Genomic DNA, 23392 nt, shown 5'->3' with positions numbered 1-23392 from the left:
GTGTTGGATAAGCGTTTGAAATAAAAAGTTTCTGTAGGATTTGTAGGTTTTTTTGTATGAAATGAAGGATCTGATAGTTTTGTTACTCTATTTTTCATCTGTTTGATTAAGTTGACTTTGGTAGAATTATTATGGTATGAGTTGTAGTTAAGGTATCTACCAGAATGGGTCGGTTTTTGATACCAATCTATTTTGATGTTGTTGGTTTCCCTGATCATCCTTATGTCGAGAAAGGGGACGGACCAATTACCATCTTCCCTCTCTATAGTGAACTGGATGTAGGGGTCATAACCATTAAAAGTATCTAATAGTTCATCTACCTTGTCATTGGGTATAGCCAAAATGATATCATCAACATATTTTTTAATAAATGGAATAGTAAAGGATAGTAAAGGAATGACTGAGTCTAATACATAATCCATAACGTAAGTTGCAATGATAGGAGAAATCTTAGCTCCCATAGGGGTACCGAAAGTTTGTTGATAGAATTTATCATTAAATGAGAAGTAAGTGTTGTTAAAGAGAAATTCGACGATGCTGATGAATCTGTCGTAAGACATGGAACAACAACCTCTAATACGGTCCCAGTTGATCTCTATTGATGTCAAACATATTCTTAGATGAACATTGCTGAATAAGGATACAACGTCAAGGCTAACGAGGACATAATTTGATGGTAGTATGTAGTATGTATGTCTACATACTACCATCAAATTAGGTCCTCGTTAGCCTTGATGTTGTATCCGTATTCAGCAATGTTCATCTAAGAATATGTTTGACATCAATAGAGATCAACTGGGACCGTATTAGAGGTTGTTGTTCCATGTCTTACGACAGATTCATCAGCATCGTCGAATTTCTCTTTAACAACACTTACTTCTCATTTAATGATAAATTCTATCAACAAATTTTCGGTACCCCTATGGGAGCTAAGATTTCTCCTATCATTGCAACTTACGTTATGGATTATGTATTAGACTCAGTCATTCCTTTACTATCCTTTAATATTCCATTTATTAAAAAATATGTTGATGATATCATTTTGGCTATACCCAATGACAAGGTAGATGAACTATTAGATACTTTTAATGGTTATGACCCCTACATCCAGTTCACTATAGAGAGGGAAGATGGTAATTGGTCCGTCCCCTTTCTCGGCATAAGGATGATCAGGGAAACCAACAACATCAAAATAGATTGGTATCAAAAACCGACCCATTCTGGTAGATACCTTAACTACAACTCATACCATAATAATTCTACCAAAGTCAACTTAATCAAACAGATGAAAAATAGAGTAACAAAACTATCAGATCCTTCATTTCATACAAAAAAACCTACAAATCCTACAGAAACTTTTTATTTCAAACGCTTATCCAACACCATTAGTTAATAAGATTTTGTTTAATACTATCCATGACGAAGATATTTCACCTTCCTTCGCAACTAACAATGCTGATCCTGATGTCTTAAGTGGGAACCCAGTCTCGGATACTCCTATAAACAAATATTTTTCATTACCATATTTCAGAGATATCACTCCGGGGTTAACAAGGATTCTGAAAAGTGTTGAAAATAGCTTTGGCAATAATAATAACAACATTAAACTTAATGTGGCTTGTAGATCAGCCCTAACAATTAATAATCTTTATTCTAAGATAAAAGATAAGACTCCCATAGATAGGCTTAGTAATATTGTCTACAACATTCCATGTCTCTCTTGCAACAATTCCTACATCGGTCAAACATCTCAATTATTGAAATCACGTATTACACTACACAAAAGTGATTCTCGACTTCACCCTGACCGTTGTGCATTAGCCAAACATGTCCATTCCACTGGTCATCTCATGGACTATACCAACACTACAATTCTCCACCGTGAGAACAATAAATCTAAAAGAGAGTTCATTGAAATGTCTTATATTTTCCTTAACGATTTCTCCATTAATGTTAAGAGTGACATCAAGAATCTAAGCGATATATACCACCTGTTACTTAAATCAGATACCAAGAACAATACTATATCACAGATAACTAACTTGACTGATATATCCATTAACAATTAACATACCTTTATAATTAATTTTCATTAACAAAAAATATATAACATTCCCTTGCTTTTCTTAGATACATCTCAACAAGATTCAATAGTACATGAACAATATAATATAATTAAATAAAGAAAATCAAAATAATATTTCCCTTTACTGGGATTTAAATTCATTCGTTTCTTACCAATGAACCTTAACGACATAAAGATTCATACGAACTAATGAAGTTGTCAGCGCTTGCGTTCTGGCTCAAATAGAACCTCACTTTTAACTGTCTGAAAATCAAAAATTTAGTTATTGCCGACAATTCAAAGAATTACCTCCTTTTAAATGTAGTTACATTGGGTTTTTCGATTAACCTTGGGTAAGCCTTTACGTGTCAAGTTCAAAGCTACCATACATTTCGAACCTTATAAAAAACTTTTTTTGCACATAGTAACAAAAAACACCACTATGTTACTAGCAGAGTTTTTTAATATTCTAACTCTACAATTCTAAGTTACGGTAAGATCAATAATGTTTTAATAGATAATATATGGTAGCTAATTATAATTTATTCTCTTTCAGCCCTGAAGAAGCCAAATTAATTCTCTTTGGCGAAAACGTTCGGCGAAACAATTGATACACATTAGAGTCTTTCTTGCAGATTTCCCCAATATTTAAGAGTTTACTATATATATATATATATATATATATATATATATATATATATATATATATATATATATATATATATATATATATATATATATATATATATATATAACAGATGTTTTTGACAGTTGAGGGACAGTTGTATTTTTAATTTGGAATGTTGAAGTATATAGTTGTCAGTTAGTTAAAAAGTATTGTAATATTAATTGTTAGTGTTGAATAAAGTTAATTTTCAAGAAGTGTAACAATATTATAATGTTGGGATCTCTATTTCATTATCTCTCATGTCTTACATTGTGCAATATATAATATATATATTATATATATATATATATATATATATATATATATATATATATATATATCTATTAACGACTCTTATTTTGTTTAATTGTAAATTCAAAATGTTTTATATAAAATGACGTTTAACAAACGTCGAAAAATGGGAGTCCGTTAGAAAACATTATTAAAATTTCATTTAATTAGCTTCACGAAATACATAGTTGGAAGAGTACATATTTAACGTTAGTTATTAATAAATTCATCTCAAACCATTCTTCATCTTTTGGTCCTATTCATTTTGAATATTGGCGATCATTCTGGCTATAATTATTTTATTAAGTGATGCTTTAAATAGATTAGTTGTTGTTGTGGAGAACCATTTCCTCTGGTTTGTAACCATAATATTCTTCTTCTCCCAATTCCTCGCTTTCCGAATATTTTGCCTTGAAGGATTATTTTCAGTAATCTGCATTTAGTGCCGTTTCTCATTATGTGTCCGAGATATTCTAACTTTCTTGTGTTGTTGAGTGCACTCCTAGCCTTCTCTATTATACATTTTACTTCTTGTGAGTGATCCCATTATTCGTTTACTATTATTCCAAGATAGATAACAGGTAAACTATTTTATTCGGTCCACTGGTGTATTCTTGATAGGCAGTTGGACGTCAAATCTTTCACTTACTTAATTTACTTTGTTTATTAGTTGTTGTAAACTCTTTAAACTGTCTGCAAAAATAACGGTGTCAACTGCATAGCGGATGCTGTTTAGGCGTTCTTCACATAAAAGGATTCCATGTTCGCAATTTTCCAAAGCTTCACTAAGTATTTTCTCTGAATATAGGTTGAATAATATAAGTTAAGGTATACATCCTTGTCTAACGCCTGGCAGAATCTGGATCGCTTCCGTCGGTTTATCTTCAAGGTTTGTGCTTATTGTTGCTGATAAGTTCCTGTACAAATTTTGTATTATACTCCGGTCTTTATCATCTATTTGGGCTTTTGTTAGAAAGTCCATCATTTTTCGGTGTTGAACTGTGTCAAATACTTTTTGGTATTCCACAAAGCAGGTGTAGATATCACAAGTCATATCTCTGCATTTTTAGAATAATACCTGTACACTAAACAGTTCATCTCTCGTACCTACGCCTTTCATGAATCCAAACTGTGTGTCTTGTATTTTCTCTTCGCATAGCTTGAATAATCTGCGATGTATAATTTTAAGTATCTCAAACTATACTCAAATTTTATTTTAAACATCTTATTTCGTTTATATAATTAATTTTATAATATTATATTATTATTTCTGAATTAGTTTATATTTTTTATGTAATTAAATTTACTATCGATTGATATTTATTTATATTTTATTATTAACTCAATATTTCTGACTTTGACCGGCCTTTCAGAAGTAAAAGTTTTTTATACCTCTGCCTTCATTTTCCCCTACAAACAATTACATCTCTATGGATTAAAATCACTAAAGCATTGGTTATCTTCACATTTATTTACTTTGCACACGAATGGCGAGTTAGACTGAATTGTTTTGATTTTTGAAGTAAATACTTCTTATCGTTCAGCATACCTGTATGTTTTTGCACGGGCCGACATTATCATACATAATAATAATAATATCTAATAATGAAAAAAACATAAAATTATGTATAACATAAAACATATTAAAATAGAACAGAATAAAGAACAAAATACTACAAAAAAATACAATACAAATTAAATTAAGTACCATCCCATGTTGGGATAAAGGGTAATGAAGCAGCTGATAAAGCAGCAACAGAAACTATCAATAACATGACAATTCCTATTATGCAAAACATACCAATTTCAGACCAAAAAACATTAATAAAAACTTACATGAACAAAATCTGGCAAGTAAAATGGAACCAAACAGAAGCAAAATTAAAAAGTATCAAACCAGATGTTACTTCTGCTTTACTACCGCTCCCAGCTAAAAGACATGACCAAGTAGTTATTAACAGACTGCGGCTAGGTCATACAAAATTTACACATGGATACATCATCTCCAAGGACCCTCAGCCGATTTGCCACATCTGTCAAATACCATTTTCAGTGCAACATATAATGATAGACTGTCCAGTGTACTCAACAGCAAGATCGACAGCAAAACTAAAACACAATTTGAAAGAAACTCTAAAAGAAGACATCAGCAATACAATAAATTTTATCAAAAATTGTAAACTGTATAACAAACTGTAACATAACATAAAATGTTTGTATTTTACAAAACTGTTATGTAAATTTTAATAATATACTAAATGTAACTTTTCTAAAATAAAGATATACCACCCGCTAATAACCCTAGGGGTTGATGCGGTACAAAAAAAAAAAAAAAAAAAAAAATTAAATTAAATTAAAATAGGACGCTCTATTTGTCAACTAATATGCGAATATTTAAAATGCTAAATTTTTAAAATATTGTGATTTGAAAAGTCCTGTCTCGAATTATTATCTAAGGAAATATTGTTGTAACAAGCCGTTTAAATGAATAGTTTTTCTTTGATACTATTCCTCCTAGGTTTCGTGAGGTTTTTGAATTATTGTAGTTAGTTGTGTGAGTGTGACTAGGATTTCCTCAGATCTCCTGTCGCCATATTTAGCTAATAGTGCTGGACGAACATCTGTCCAGACAGTTTTGTTTGAGAAATTAATGTACCCTCTTGGTTCACCTTTCATTTGAGAAAGGATATTTGCTTTCAGTACGAATGCTTGAACATCAGAAGGATTTTGGCGTAGTAGAAATTCAATTAATATATCGGATGATGCTATAAAGGTAGACAAATTTTAGCTTGTGTATTCAGGGTGTCTGATTTGGGCTAACTATTTTTCTTTTCATTCGCCCTTCTCTTTCAATCTTTTCCATTTTTTGACATTATATTTAATTCCTTGAGTGATTTTTCTTTAACTTTTCCCACCTCTACTACTGACTGTATCCATTTTTTTTTGGTCTGCCTCTTTTTTTACGATAGTCTTTGCTTCGTATACTTTTTTTGTAATTCTATTGGAATAGATCCTCATCAGATGCCCATAGCATTCATTTGTCTCTTGGCTATTTTATTCATTATTGGTTCTTGGTTGGCCATTCTCCTAATAGTCTCGTTGATTAATCTGTCCCATTTTATTTTTCCAACTATTTTTCTTAGGTGCCTCATCTACATTGCATTTATCCTGCTCTGTGTTTTCCAGAATTGTTCAGTTTTCACTTGCATTAAGCACAGTCGATATCACTATTGTGTTATATATTTTTACCCTTGTCTGTCATGTAAGTTACCCTTTTCCCAGTATTGGGGTTAACGTATAGTATAACTTGCTTGATTTCTGTGCTCTTTTCTTATTTGCCAGTCTATTTTTCCGTCGTTAGTAATTATACTTCCCCCGTATACGTAAGTTGTAAGTTGTAAAGAGTTTTTACACTTTATTTTCATTGTATTATCTTCCTCATCTCCTTTGCCGCTGATTTTCACTATCTTAACTTTTTTCCTCGTTTATTTCCATTTTTAGTTCTTCTATTTATTCTATCCATATATCCATTAGTTTCCGCATTTTAATCTTGGAATCTGCTATTAATACTATGTCGTCGACATACATTAACGACACTATTATTATGGGTGGTAATCTATGGTGTCCTATTATTGTCTGTAGTTGGTAGGTTCTTACTCTAGTATTTCTTATCAATTCGTTAATTACTATTATGAACAGCAAAGGACTGAGACTATCTCTTTGTTTAATAAATGTCGTTCAATTGAATTTTTCCAAACTTTCCCCTGTTATCTTTACTCTTCTTTTGCTACCAAAATGTATTTGGTACCATTATTTTCCTCACGAATTTTACTATAATTTCTATTTCTTTCGTGTCCAATTCTGTTCTTAGGTCTATAAATGCTAATACTAGTTTTCTCCTCGTGACTATGCTTGTTAGTTTTTTCCACTTTTCTTTATATATTTTCATAGCCAGTTTATTTCTTGTTCTCCCTTGTATTTTACCATTTCTGGTTCAATTTTATTATCTCCATCTGCCTTGTCTATTTTTATATTTGATAGTTCTTCTATTACTTTTTCTCTAGATATTTGCTCTAGCTCTATATTTTCTTCGCCTTCATTTATTACATTGTCTTCTGAATGTAGTTAAGTTCTATAAGAGAAGCACTCACTCATAATTGTTTATTTAGGTGCTGGCTTAATTTTAATATGAAAATAAGTTATATGTAAATTTATCAATTAATATAAATACTATGTGTGTATGCAATCAAATTACGGTACCTGTGATGTTGATGTATACTTCTTCTTCTTCCTCAGTGCACTGGGCTGGTTCGGGAACAGAAATCTTCTCAAAAGGGTCGCGTGGTCAAGGTTACACAAAATACTGGAGTGTTTAACGCGCCGATTTATACAGGACTATATCTAAACTCAGATTGAAAATGCGTGTCGTCCCGTAGCTTGCTCCCTTAAGACTAGGGGGGACTGTACAGGTCCGTATTAATTTACGATGACAAGACATACACACACGTTAAGTAAAGAATTAAAATATAAAAATAAAATAATAAAAATTATTAATAAAAACTGAGAATATATGTGCAGGGACGTAACATTCCCACCCACCAAAATGCATATTTGCATTTTTAGTCAATATAAGGCAAAGGGCATAGCTTAACCAAAGGTCGCCTAAGTTCACCTTTCGCGGTTTGTACGATAGCTACGCGAGCAATATCATCTTGACCGAAAATTAAAGTTTTAATTCGACCCATTTGCCATTGTAAGGGAGGCTTGGTCTCATTACGTATTAGTACTAGTGTACCTATATTAGGATTACTCTCATTTTTATGCCACTTCGAGCGTTGATGAACGCTCGAAGTCTGCATGTAATCGTTGCAGCAATTGCCAACGACTTAGTCTATTTAAATGAACATCACTGTAATCCCGATCGGGAATTATCTTTAAAGGCTCTAGTATAAGAAAATGACCAGGTGTTAACACTGAAAAATCATTTGGATCATTACTGACAGGACATAAGGGACGACTATTTAAGACAGCCTCTATTTGTATGAGTAATGTATTGAATTCTTCATAGGTTAAAACCTGTTCGCCTATGACTCTAGACACATGCGTTTTTACGCTTTTTATACCCGCTTCAAACAATCCACCAAAATGGGAAGCTGCCGGAGGATTTAAATGCCATGTAATGACGTCGTTTTTATCAAAATGTGACTTAATGTCTTCTAAATAGGATTTTGCTCCTACAAAATTTGTTCCGCAATCAGTATAGACAACAGAGCAACGTCCTCGGCGTGCTATAAAACGTCTGAATGAGGCTAAAAATGCCTCGGTACTAAGTTTAGATACCAATTCTAAGTGCAAAGCCTTAGTGGCAAAGCATACAAATAGGCAAATATAGGCTTTCGTTCGTTTAGCATTTTTAAGCTTATTGGCTCGTATCAGAAAAGGACCGCCAAAGTCGACGCCAACGCAAAAAAATGGTTTGGCCTTGGATATCCGTAGGTCGGGAAGAGCCCCCATAGGTGGCTGATAATTTTGAGGTTTTAGTCTCCAACAGGAAAGACATTTTGAAAGAACACTACGAATAACACGTTTGGATGAAATTATCCAAAAGTTTTGTGACAAGGCGAAGTGCGTACCTTGAATGCCTGCATGTAGATGTACAATATGAATTTCCGAAATAAGTAATTTGATAAAATTACCTTTAGAAGGTAAAAGAAGAGGAAAGCGCTTGTCATACGCTAATTCTGACTGGCTAAGTCTTCCGCCCACTCTTAGGAGATCATGTGAATCAAAGAAGGGATTTAATTTTTTCAAATATTTGAATTTTATAGAATTACCTTTAACCTTTTCTATTTCCTCCTTCAAATATCTTTGTTGCACTAATCTAATTAGTTGATTAGTGGCGTTACTTTGTTCCTGAATAGAAAGCTTTCCAACTGTTCGTTGATTGACTGATTTTAGGTTACCAACAAATCTAAGAACATAGGAAAAGATACGTTTTAATTTTGAAAAGGAAGAAAATCGATTACAGAGATTATCGACAAATTCATCAGATGAAAAAGACAAAAGACAACTTTTCTGTTTCAATTCTAAGTTATGTTCGATAGAATCGGTCAAGAAGAATGACCAGTTATCTTCAGTAGTGCGAAGAAACTCCGGACCCACCCACCAAGCAGGAGTATTTAAGAAATCCTCAGGGAAAAGTCCACGGGATCCGTGATCCGCACTATTTAATGAAGAAGGAATATATCGCCAGTGTTTTGAAGCTATCCTGTCTTGAATATAAGAAATTCTGTTACTGACGAAAGTTTTCCATTTATATGGCTGTGAATTAATCCAATGAAGAACAACAGTCGAATCTGACCATGCGTAAATTCTACTAAACGGTATAGTGAGAGTCTGCAGTATATAAGATAATAATTTGCTAAGAATTACTGCTGCATTGAGCTCGAGACGAGGAATAGTTTGCACCCTGGTAGGAGATACCTTTGTTCGGGCTAAAAGAAAATAAGTTTTGATGACTCCTGTATCATAACACACACGAAGGTATGTAACAGCAGAAGATCCACGTAAAGAAGCGTCGCAAAAGCCATGAAGCTCACAGGAAATAATTGCATTTAAAGAAATATGACGAGGTATAGTAAACTTAGACAGTATAGACAGTTCAATTTTAAATTGTTCCCACCTTGAAGTAATTTCCAAAGGTGGAGTTGCATCCCAATCTAAATTAAGTAGCCAAAGACGTTGAATAATAGTCTTCACTATTAAAGTGACAGGATTAAGAATACCGTAAGGATCGAATATGCGAGCTATTTGGGATAAGAGATTTCGCTTTGTACAGGAAGCTTGAAGAGGTAAAATTTTGTAAAAGAAATCATCAGATGATGGATTCCATCCAAGTCCTAATACGTTCAACGAAGATTGATCTAAGTCAAATGAAAAAGACTGTTGCAGAATATGATCCAAAGGAATATTAGCGAGATAGAATAACTGAGGGGCATTACTTGCCCATTTTCGTAACTCAAATCCACCACGTTTCAATAAAGATATTAATTCTTTTATAGTAAGAACACTATTTTCTAAAGAATCCTTTCCTGTCTCCACATCATCTACGTAAGTATCTTTTAGGAGTAAAGATGAGGCCACAGGTAAGTCCGGTTCGTCTAGTGCTAGCTGCTGTAGAGTACGAATTGCAAGATATGGTGAGCTCGACACACCGAAAGTAACCCGAGTAAGTTCGTATTCAGCAATAGATTCCTGTTCCGAAAAACGCCAAAGTATCCTTTGAAATCTTTGTTGCTCAGGAGCGATAAGAATCTGAGTAAACATGGATTTAATATCTGCAGTAAAGACATATTTATAAAACCTGAATTTAAGCAATAAATTTACAAGATCATTTTGTAATTTTGGACCTGAATATAACGTATCGTTTAAAGACGGAAAGTTAGGGGCGTGTGCGGAAGCATCAAACACAACGCGCAATGGAGTAGTACTGGACTCCTTGTAAATACAATGGTGTGGTAGATAATAAGCATTATTTATTGCCGTACTTGGCTGAATAGGATTTAAATAATGATTATCTATGAAACTTTTGATAAAGCTTGAATATTGAATCTTAAGTGATTCATTTTTGGCAAATCTGCTCTCTAAAGAACTAAATCTTTGTAAGGCTAAACGTTTTGTGTCGCCAAAAGAAGGTATTTCGTTTTTGAAAGGCAGCTTTACTACAAATCTGCCCTCGGAATTTCTATAAGTGGTATGAGTATACAGCTTCTCACAGAATGAGTCTTCCGGAGAATAAGATTTAACTTCTGGTACTTCCTCAATGGCCCAGAATTGTTTTAATGTCGCATCTAATTGCTCAGAATCATTAGCAGAAAATGACGTAAAAAAGGAATGAATATTTGTTATATTTGTAGGTGGAATATTTCCCATCAAAACATAACCGAAACTTGTTTCAAGAGCTGAAAGCTGATCATTACGGGTTTTAATAATTCCTCCTGTTAAGATGTAAGGAAAGATATTTGCTCCTAATAGAACATCAACTTTACCTGGAATATTTGCCATTTTATCAGCCAACCTTAAATGTTGAAGATACGGCAAGTTGTCTAAAGAAATTGGAACAGTTGGCATGTTTTGACAGATTTGAGGAAGAATTATTGCATCTATCTCGCAATGAAAGTTTATGTCATAAGACGAAGAAATGTTCAATTTTACGCCTGATTTGGCTGGGGTGCACATTCTATCAACACCTTGTATCGATAAAGCCGCATTGAATTTAGGGAGACTTAATTTGTCTGCACATTCTTTACTAATCAAGTTAGCTTGAGACGCACTGTCTAATAAGGCTCTAACTTTCAAGGCTTTACCAAAACTATCGAGAACATAGATTGTAGCTGTAGCTAGCAAGACATTATTTGTCAAAGTATTTGATAAGGCGGAAACAGAGGGCATAGGATCGTTAGATGAACTAGCAACCTCGTTGTGAGAAGAAGAAGAAGAATGATCATTCGCATTGAGATTATCAAAATGAAGAGCAGTATGATGTTTTTTATTACAATGTGTACATCTTTTGGATGAAAGGCATTTGATCGTAACATGAGTTTTAGACAAGCAGTTTATACAACATTTATTCTGTTTAACAAAGTCAAAACGTTTTTGAGGTGATTCAGCAAGAAATTGATTGCATTTAAATAAAGCATGATGCGAACCACAAAATAGACACTTATTTTTGACAGAACTGGTCAAAAATGTAGAAGTTGACGAGATGAATACCTTACGTTATTAGAAGTATCGGAATTAATAGATTTAACATTTTTGCTGACTTGTCTTTTATATGACTCCAATGAAGTGCAACGCTGCAATGCGAACTTATAAACTGCCTCATAGGAAGGTACATTTTTTGAAGCAAAGTGTAATTCGAAAGCTCTAACTGTTTCTACATCCAATTTGTCCATCAGTAAATTCATTAGAATAAAGTCCCATTGAGCGGGAGAAAAAAGTAATTTTTCTAAAGAGGCTAAGTTTTCATTGAAAATATCTAATAATTTTCTAAGTGAAACAGGATCATCAGTTTTAACCACACTGGCATTTTGAATATTTTTCCATAATGCTCTAGATAAGTCTCCTTTACCTTCATAGCGATCAATTAAGGTGTTGTAAACAATTATATAATTAGAATCTTGCAGCTTAATGCTTTTAATTAAATTGTAAGGTACTCCCTTAAGTGATTGCAGAAGATAACTAAACTTTTCTATATTAGAAAGATCAGAATTATTATGTACAAGAGCATTATATAAATCTATAAATGTGGGTAAATCTGTAATCTCGCCCGCAAATATACTTAAATTTAGTTTAGGAAGATTCACGTTAGTTTTTGATCTAATATGTGGATCAGCGGACACATTTTGAGTTCCACTAGAAGTATTGTTTAATAAAGAATTATGTTTAAAATAAAGAGAAGCTATTTTATTAATACTATTGGCAAATTCAAACCTAATTATTTCTTCCGTATCCAAATTTGCGTCTTCCTCGACAGCAATTAAATTAATTAATTCAGTATGCTGGTTATTGAAACTATTATTGATCGCTTCGTAATCTTTTGCAGCAAAGAGAAACCCTGGAATTAATGAAGCATCAACCAACACTTCATCTGCCAGCTTTTCCATTTGTTTAATCTTACAAATGTCAACGTTTCTCAATGCACGCAAACGAACAATTCTATTTGAATTTCTGGAAGACATTATTGTATATATAGAAAAAGAAATTTATGTAACACAAAGAACCTTTAAAGAATGATCTCAATAAATTCAGTATGCACTCGTATATGTAATATATGTAATACTTTTAAAGTTATGAAACTAAATAAGTATCAGTAAGAATAAATATTTATTATATATGAGTATGTATAATCGAGCAAACAAAAAAACACTCCAAGTATTATTTAAACAAAATCCAAAATATATTTATTTAATTATAACTAGAAATATACGCATAAAATATTTTTAAAACCAGTGTTCAATTAATATTGCGTTTTTTTAATTTCCTAAGTTATATAAAATAAATATATAATCATATAAACCCCTTGTATTTAAAGAATTCTAAATTGTAGATTGTAACAGAAATTGAACGTGTTTTTGGAAAGTTTCAACGGCTGTACTTCGATTTAACAATAGATCAGGTAGAGGCCTTGCTTGGGATTATCGCATCCGTTGCCAGATGTGTACCGCTAGTGGAATTTTTTCAATGATTTTAAACGAATTTTGAGAGAAGCTATGCAGTATATTTTTAAAATTTTATATAATTTGATCACGTTTTTAATTGAATAAATTACTTTAAACTAATTTTAATGCGGATCTGAAGGACCAAATGAATGTGTTAAGTTCTATAAGAGAAGCACTCACTCATAATTGTTTATTGAGGTGCTGGCTTAATTTTAATATGAAAATAAGTTATATGTAAATTTATCAATTAATATAAATACTATGTGTGTATACAATCAAATTACGGTACCTGTGATGTTGATGTATACTTCTTCTTCTTCCTCAGTGCACTGGGCTGGTTCGGGAACAGAAATCTTCTCAAAAGGGTCGCGTGGTCAAGGTTACACAAAATACTGGAGTGTTTAACGCGCCGATTTATACAGGACTATATCTAAACTCAGATTGAAAATGCGTGTCGTCCCGTAGATTGCTCCCTTAAGACTAGGGGGGGACTGTACAGGTCCGTATTAATTTACGATGACAAGACATACACACACGTTAAGTAAAGAATTAAAATATGAAAATAAAATAATAAAAATTATTAATAAAAACTGAGAATATATGTGGAGGAACTTAACATCTTCCTTTATTAGTTCGGTATGAAATTTTTTCTCATAATATTCTTTCCATAGCTAACATAGCTATTTAAAATTGACATTTTATCCTTTAAATATTCTCCTTTTTTATGTATTGACGCGATGATCGTGTTCTATCAGTCTTTAGGGATTGTTAGTTTTTTCCATTTTTCTTTATATATTTTCCATAGCTAGTTTATTTCTTGTTCTCCCTTTTATTTTACCATTTCTGGTTCAATTTCATCATTTCCACCTACCTTGCCTATTTTTATATTTGATAGTCCTTCCATTACTTTTTCTCTACTTATTTGCTCTAGCTCTATATTTTCTTTGCCTTCATTTATTACATTGTCTTCCTTTATTAGTTCGGTATCAAATTTTTTCTCATAATATTCTTTCCATATCTAACATAGCTATTTAAAATTGACATTTTATCCTTTAGAATCAGAGAAATATATTTGATAACAGAAAATCTATTTAATTGCTTCTATCGCAAAGATGATTTCTTGGAGATTGACAAAGAATAATATTAAGATTTGTTTCAGTATACAGAGGAATACTGAAAGACTGAAGAGGAATATAAGCAGTGTTGTTGATCTATTCTGCGTCGCCTCGGTCCGTGGATCCTCTACCAAACAACTGAATTTGACCAGGAATTTCTGCAATTATGTGTAGTGGATCATTTTTTGATACTATGGTAAGTTTTTGTGCATTAGGTTGGTCTAAAGTAGTACATAATATGGTCTAATACAATGTCTTAACTCCAGTCAGCGGTGTTCATATTGGTGAAATCAGCTATATTTAATTCTTTAAGTAGGGGAATTTTGATTTTATCTAAATATTTGGTCTTTTTTCATTGATGTAAGCGCTTAAAGTATTTTTTATAAATATGTTGGGGGTTAAATAAGTTTGAAGTTTTGGGTGGAATGATTGTATCAGATTCCCTTGTATCGGTGAGAATTTTTGGTCGACTTTTAGGTAATAAGTATAAAAAATGGGTGTCTTAAATGGATTTTAATATTAATCAGTTAGTGTGGAGATTGTTCTTGTAATGAGGTGTTGCGAAAATTTTCTTCTTAGGGAAACTCTTGGGTATTGTCAATTTCATCATAGTATTCTGTCTCTTGGGGATTATAGTATTGTGTTTCGTGATAATTTTCAAGGGGTTAAGGGCAGTTCTCTGATTCAACGTTGTTGTGCTTCTGTTCGTATTGCTTTTTAGTGTTTTTTGTGATGTTTAAGGTTGATTTGAGTTTTGGTACTTATTGGTCGGGTTTTTGTAGTGTTTTGTTGGAGGAGATACAAGTATTAAGTTGAACTTATTCTTCCTATTGTTGGTTGTAGTAGAATTTTTATTAAAATTTGCGTTCGAAATTTGAGAAATTTGTCGGTTAAAATGTTTTTATGGTATTCTGTCTTTAACTTTTTGATTTTTAAGTAAGTTCATATTAAACTTGACGTCTATGGTTATCGTAAGCTATACATTTTTATAAGACTTTGTCTAGTGTATAGTGTATCTAGTTGAGTGGGAAAGATATTCGCAGTAAGGATTGTTTACATCTGTACAAAATGTTTTCAGTGCTAAATTTTTAAAATATGGTGATTTGAACAATCAAAACAATCAGCCAAGGGATCTATCTAGAAAAATACGACACATAACAAGAGACATTAAAGCCAGAGCTTGGGACGTTGAAGACCACACAGGAACTCTAAGAACCAACAGAGAAAATATAGCAGAGAAATTATATTGCCGGGATCTATATAAAGATGATGAATTCCAGGAAGTTGTTTACCAAATTCCTGAAGAAATCGAAGAAGAACCTAACGTACTCGAGAATGAAATAATACTGGCGATCAGTAAACTTAAGAATGACAAAGCACCAGGTCCAGATATGATAACAGTAGAAATGCTTAAAGCTACAGAAGAAACCGGAACAAAATCTACAATAACGACAAATCATAAAAAATGCAGCTTCCATAAATGCGATAACTATAGAACCATCTCTCTTATCTCACATGCCTGCCAAATAATGCTACATATAATCAATGAGAGACTAAAAACGTTCCTATAACGAGAAATACCCCAAGAGCAAACTGGATTTATCAAATTTACTCGAGAACATCTTCTGAACATAAGACAAATAATAGAAAAATCTATGGAATTTAATATCCCACTATACATTTGTTTTATACAAGATAAAAAAACAACTAGAAAACTACAGTTGTATAAACTTCTTAAATACTACGCTAAAACTTTCAACTAAAATTTTACAAGTGCTAATAAATTAATTAGAGGATAAGTTTATCAGATGAACAACAGGGTTTTCGTAGTTAAAAATCGTGTACGGATTTAATATTCGTTATAAAGCAAATTAATGAGAAATCACTAGAGTATAATAGACCAGAATTTCTGTATCTGATTGACCTAAAGAAAGCGTTTGACAGAGTAAGACTCAAAGATGTAATCCATCTTCTGTATAATGGAGTTCCCCTAAATATTATAAAAACTATCGAAAACATCTACCAAAACAACAAAATGAAAATCAGAATAGATGAACAACTTACAGAGCCTATAGAAATAGTTAGCGGAATAAGACAAGGGGATTCATTGAGTCCTACGCTCTTCAATTTGATCATGTATGAAATCATCAAAAGTGTTAACTAAGGAAGAGGATACAGAATGGGAAAAAAATAAATAAAAATACTCTGTTACGCAGACGACGCAATATTAATAGCCCAAGATGAAGAAAGTCTGCAAAGACTGGTCCACAGATTTAACATAAGAGCAAAATAATTTAAAATGAAAATCTCATCTCAGAAAACTAAAACAATAGTAGTCAGCAAAGAATCAACTAGATGTAAAATAGAAATTGGTGGCATCAGTGTTGAACATGTAATGGAAATAAAATACCTGAAAATTACACTTTATAGCTATGGAGACCTTGACAAAGAAGTGAGAGATCAAGTACAAAAAGAAAATTGGCTGGCAGAATGCCTTAATAATACTATATGGCGAAACAGACATATTAACACTGAGTGAAGTCAAGAATTTATAAAGCCAGTGTAAGATCAATAATGACATATGCTTTAGAAACACGACCCGACACAGCCACAACGCAAAGGCTACTGGAAACTGCAGAGTTGAGAGTACTAAGAAGAATTACAGGAAATACGCTGAGAAAGCGAAAGAGAAGTAAAGGCATTAGAAGACAATGTAACATACAGTGTATAAATGAATGGACACAAAATAGAAAAAAGAATGGAATAACCACATAAGCAGAATGAAGGAGGCCCGTGTCGTCAAAATAGCAAGAGATAAGTTACCAATCGGCAGAAGAAGTATTGAACGACTGCGCAAAAGATGGAGTGACATCCTTCTATAGAGGTATTATTCCATCAATAAACAAGCAGAAAAGGAGGAAGAAGAAGAAGACATTTGTTTTATAGACTAGCGCAAAGTATTGTACAGAGTCAAATTTGAACTGTACGAACACACTACTGGGACAGTTAAAGTGCTTGACACACTCTCAAACGAGTTCTTGGTCTCCATTCTGTGAACTTGGTGCTCACCTTTAATCATTACAGTCTGTAGCCATTCTCCTCTAGACCGACTACCAAGAAGATTTTTTGCGTACTCATCTACATAATTCTTCCATCGTATTCTTGGTCTTCCATTGGGTCTCTTCCCCTGATTCTTACATTCAACAGTTTTTATTGGAAGTCTGTTTTCTTCCTTCATACGTTTTACATCTTTAGCTTAATATCGGTCGGATTATGGTCTTGTACATTCGTATTTTAGTCCTTCGATGTACGTCACGTGATTTAAATATCTGAGTCATAGCAAAGTATGCCATATTGGCTAACGATGATTTTTCTGCTAAGCTTTGCGTCGTCAATGTTGTCCTCTGTGATGTTTACTCTTAGGGTCGTGTTGCTCTCTACGATTGACTTTGTGCTAGGATTTAAGCCTTTATATGTTTACTGATATGCCTATTTATTTAGCAAGTAACTAAAGTTTCGTATACATATTTTCTACTGTTGCCATCTCCATATGCTACCAGTTGAACTGATTTATTGATAAGTGTGTTATTTCTACCTACTGCCGTTTTTCTAACTACATATTCCAGTACTAAATAAAACGCTGTTGGTGCCAGCCCATCACCCCATTTTATTCCTTGTGTTATTTGAAATGGATATATCATCTCACGTTGTATCTGTACCTGAGCCACTGTCTCCGTCATCGTCATTCGGATGAGCCTAACAAGTTTGGACGGTATTTCAAATTCAATTAATATTTTGTATAAATGTGCCCTGTTTATTGAGTCATATGCATGTTTATCGACGAAAATATATATATGAAGCAACTTTGCTTAAAAGTTACTTGGAACAATGGCTTTTATCATTATCATCACTGTACTACAGCTCTTCTTTGTTCATTCTCAAGATTTCTGCTTTATTCTGCTTTGTTTCTTTCTTGGATTTTCCAATTGGCAACAACGATCTTCTTAGCATTCTGTGTTACCTTGTCTATTCACCTTAGCTTTGGTTTGCTTCGTCTTCTTATTCCCACCGGCTCTACAGGTGCCTAATGCTAATCTACATGCCCTACCTACTGCAGACGGTTAAGCTTTTTATTTCTCCTAATCTGTTATTATTGGAGTTAACCGATGTCCATAGATATAAGCACTCATTGACCGCTTAGAAGTTTTAGTTATTGACTCTCTCGAGTTTTGTGTTAGATAGAATGGATTTGGTTTTATTTTGATTTATATGTAATCCCATTCGTTCTGTTGCTGCTACTAGTTCTATTAGGATTTTTGTGGTTCTCAGTCTGGTTCTTGTTATAATGTCCACGTCGTCAGCATATGCTAGAATTTGAACTGATCTAATAAAATATAGTCCCCCCGCTATCTACATTAGTTTCTGGTACGACTTTTTCTAAGGCTATTTTAAACATCTGACACGCCAGCACGTATCCTTGTCTAAACTTTCTATATATTTCGTCAACTTTATCTAATGGGGTTGACGAGTCGTTCTGAATATTTACTGCTGATAGAAATTCCGTACAAGGCTTTAATTTCTCATGCAAAAAGTTTAAAAATATCTTTTATGGTGGGTCCAGGAGAATTATTCCACGGTAATTATTACATTTTAGTTGGTTCTCATTTTTATGTAAAGGGCATATTAAGCTTAAGCTCCAATAATTTTAAGGCATTTGCTTCCCAGACCAAATTGTATAAACTACTTTTTGCACCAATTTGACGATTTGCTCTCCACCGTGTTTATAAATATCTGCTTGGAAAATGGCTTTACTAGTTTTTATTTCTTTAAGTGTGCTATACTTAACATTTTGTTATGTCTGGTTCTAATTCGTATTTCTTATCTTTTTTGTTCGCTTCTCCTCTTTGATCATCAACGAACTCTCTTATATACTTTCTCCGTACTTTCAGTTTGCCACATACACACACGCGCGCGCGTACAACCCATCCCCTAGAAACATATGTTTTCCATTGAACAGTGCGACCACTTCTCCGTATCGTATGACTTACGAATGGGGAGGCTTGTACTGATCGTTACTTTGGATGTCCTGGGTAAAGGAGCGTCCTTTGATTTTCTTGGTTGTGGTTAGGCCACCTAACTTTAGGGGTAGCTCAAAAACAGCTTTTCTTCCTATGAAATTACTGAATTTAATTGTGTATCATTACTTTGGCAACGTGGTAGCGATTAGATAAATACGTTTGTTGTTTCGGCTGTAATTAACCTGATTTATCGCAAGTTACAACGAGAAATAAACAATCAAAATTAGTTAGAGTGCAAAACAAAGTTAAAAACTAATCAGCAGTATAAAAAGTGGACTTCTAAAAGGTGAGTCAGTGAAATAATTATAAGCAATTAACCAAAATACACCGAAGAGGTTAACTGATAAGCACGATATAAAGCAAAACATTCACTGAAGTCTTGTGAGCAAAATATCCCAGGCGACAATATTTTAGCTGGTTGTAATAAATAAACGGTAGACACTGTTTTCTCTGGACCGTTGAGGTGGAAGATAGAGCTTGGCGCCGAATAATGAAAAAGTTTTTGAAGAAAGGAAAAGATTGGGAGAGCGCTAGCTCAGTAACGGACGACGGACTAAAAAGAAAAATGAGGGAGGATGACATCAAAGATGAAGAAAGAGTAGAGCATACGAAGAATAGAAAGCTCTCAACAAACTCACCACGGAATAAGCATGAATCAAAACTAGATACCATAATTGAAATGATGAACAAGTTGGAAAAAGATGTCACAGAGATAAAGAACGACCAAAAAAGAGCAGTAAAGAAGCAATAGAACAGCTCATCGAAGATAATAAAAAGTTAAAGAAGAAAAACAAAGACCTAAAACAAGAAAACAAAGAAATCAAAGAGGAATTGAAAGAAATCAAGGATAATATGGAATTTATGGAAAAACAAAGGAGGAAAAACAATGTAGTGTTGAATTAATAGATACCTATGATCAAAGAGTAATAAAAGAGGCGATGCTGAATATATTCAAAACATATATGGGAATTGAGGTCAAAATCAAAGATGCATACAAGTTGGGAACAAAAATCTGTCTGATCGAACTAGAAGATCAGGAAGAAAAAATCAAAGTCATGAAGAACAAGTACAAGCTAAAAAACCACAAGGAAGAAAAAATATATATCAACAACGACACCACAATGAAAGAAAGAGAAATACAATAAACTATAAGAATGATTGCACGAGAAGAGATAGATAAAGGCAACGACGTAAAGATTGGCATAAATAAATTGTGGGTAAATAAGGAAGAATGGAAATGGAATAATAAAGAAAATAAGATAGACAAACCAAAAAACTAATAAAAAACGGCAATGAAAAAACGACGACGAAACAGACAATGAACAAGGACATGAGTAGTAGTAAAGCACTATACAAAGACCAGTATGGAAACTTAAAAAAGAAGGAAGATGAGAAACGCTTACAAATACACAAAGCAACTGCAATCAATGAGACTAAAAGTGTGAAAACAACGGCAACTCAAAAAACCAGAATACCTGAAATATGGACAATAGTAACATGGAACGTAAGAGCGTAAGAACGTAGGAACGTCTCAACGGCAAGGAGGCTGAACTTGTAGAAGAATTTAATAAGGCTAAAATAGACATACTAGGAATCACAGAGACCAAAAGAAAAGGTAACATTACACAGTTTCTGGAAAATGGCCATTTTTTAAAACTCAGTGGAGCACCCTCGTCAGAAAGATCACGTGAAGGAGTTGGTTGTCTCATCAATAGAAACTTGACTAGTAGCATTAAATATTGGGAATGTATTACCGAAAGGATCCTAAAAATTAGAATGACAACCGAAGAGAAGAAACCAGTCAACATCTTTGTTATATATGGACCAAACGGACATTTTTTGGGAAAAGGCGACGGAGATCATAGATAGCAGAGAAAGTAACATAATAATAATTGGCGATCTCAATGGTAGAGTAGGCGTAAAAGACCAAGAATCCTCGGATGTACTAGGACAACACGGAGAACAAGTAAGAAACAATAATGGTCAACGAATTATAGACTTTTGTAGAGAGAATGACCTGATAATTATGAATTCGTTTTTTCAACACAAAGATCTGCACAAATATACCAGAGAAGTCAAGAGTAGAGGAGAAAAGTCCATTATTGACTATGTATTGGTAAACAGACCCTTAAGACAATGTATTAAAGAAGTCAGAGTCAGAAGGGGAGCAGAAATATATAGCGACCATTATCTGGTAGTATCCCGAACTAATATCGGTGTGGAACAAAAACGCACGCAGAAGGTACCAAGAAAAAGAGACATAACCCCAAGAAACCTCACCAACGCAGTTATTAGGTCATACAAGTTAGCAGATAACAAAATAGCACAGAAATACAAAAGCTATGTGAATAATAGTCTACAAAAGCACTTAAAGCAGAACTATGGCTTAGAAGAAACTTGGCAAAAACTTAAAGAATCCCTCCTAGATGGGGGCAAACAAAACTGCGGAATAGCTAAAATCAATAAAAACAGACAATGTACGAATTGGTGGAGTAATGAAATAAAAGAAGAAGTCAAATCCAAGAAGTTAGCGTGGAAGAAATATCTAGGGAACCAGAATGCAGAAAGCTATCAAAAATATAAGCAACAGAGGGCAAAAGTAAAAGACATGGTGATTAAAGCAAAAAAGAAGAGCTGGGAGGATTTTGGGAATAAGCTGGAGAAGGACTAACACACTAACCAAAATCTATTTTACAAAACTCTGAGAAGCCTAAGAACATAGAACAGACAACAAACACCAAAACAAATTAAAAACAAAGATGGCCACATCCTCTGCGAGAACGAAAATATTATGAACAGGAATATTTCGAAGACCTTTTGACTCAAAAAGACTATAATATTGAAATAGACAACACTGAAGAAAAGTCATATGAGAACCCAAACCAAAACGAAATAACAATAAAAGAAATAAGAGAAATAATACTTAGGCTCAAAAGAGGAAAAGCAGCTGGCTATGATAAGATAACTGCGGAAATGCTAAAAAATATGGGAGAAAATGGAAATGAAATGCTTAGAAAAGTTTGCAATAAAGCATGTAATGAGAACAAGATCCCAAAAGACTGGAAAGTGGGCGTTATTCTACCCATTTTCAATAAAGGTGACAGATGAGAATGCAGCAACTACAGAGGTATAACTCTCCTGAATATTCCTTCCAAAGTTTACGAACGACTACTGAAGAAAAGACTATTACAAGAAGTAGACCATAAGCTGGAGCAGTCATAGAGCGGTTTCAGGAAGGGAAGAAGCATCCATGACCATGTTTTTACACTCAAGCATCTAATACAAAATGCACGAAATACAAGCACGGAACTATACCAAGCCTTCATAGACATCGAAAAAGCATTTGATAGAACCCCGCGAACCGAAATAGACAAAAGCCTAAGAAACAGAGAAGTAGACAGCAAACTCAGAAAAGCTATTATGAGCCTATACAAGAACACAAGAAACAGAGTAAGAACAGATAATATGGAATCAGAAGAGATTAAAGTCAATGATGGCTTACGACAAGGAGGTGTACTAGGCTCCATCCTGTTGAATATTGTACTAGATGATGTAATGAAGGAAACTAGAGAAGAAACATCGAGAATATTTGTTGGGCATAGAAACCTGGAAATGATACAGATAGCGGAGTGCGCATTTGCAGATGACCTCGTCGTATTTGGAAGAAACAAGGACGCACTTAAGAGAAACCTCCAGATTTGGAGAGATAAACTTGAAAAACGTAACCTGAGAATTAATGAAAGTAAAACCAAGGTCATGGTATATGAGAAAACAGACCAACATACAAACATTAAAATCAATAACTATACTTTAGAACAAGTCGAAACCTTCAAATACCTAGGTGTACCCCAACTAGAGAGTAGGGGTACACAAGAAGCAGAGATAAACAATCGAATAGCAAACGCTTCCCGGATATACCACGCAATTAAGAGCACATTCCTATCGAAAAAAGAAGT

At 33.5% G+C, this 23392-nt stretch overlaps 1 protein-coding gene across 1 annotated transcript; it reads left to right on the top strand.

Annotated features, from left to right (window-relative positions):
- The first annotated feature begins 21255 nt into the window (after window positions 1–21255).
- On the top strand, window positions 21256–22107 carry LOC140452785 (uncharacterized). The gene has a single exon (XM_072547113.1). The coding sequence runs from the start codon at window positions 21256–21258 to the stop codon at window positions 22105–22107; it is 852 nt and encodes a 283-aa protein (XP_072403214.1).
- Window positions 22108–23392: the final 1285 nt, after the last annotated feature.

This window comes from Diabrotica undecimpunctata, chromosome 11 (genome assembly GCF_040954645.1).
Source record: "Diabrotica undecimpunctata isolate CICGRU chromosome 11, icDiaUnde3, whole genome shotgun sequence".
Classification (NCBI taxonomy): Eukaryota; Metazoa; Arthropoda; class Insecta; order Coleoptera; family Chrysomelidae; genus Diabrotica; species Diabrotica undecimpunctata.
The sequence above is the reverse complement of the archived record's forward strand: the minus strand, read 5'-3'. Positions and strand labels throughout refer to the sequence as shown.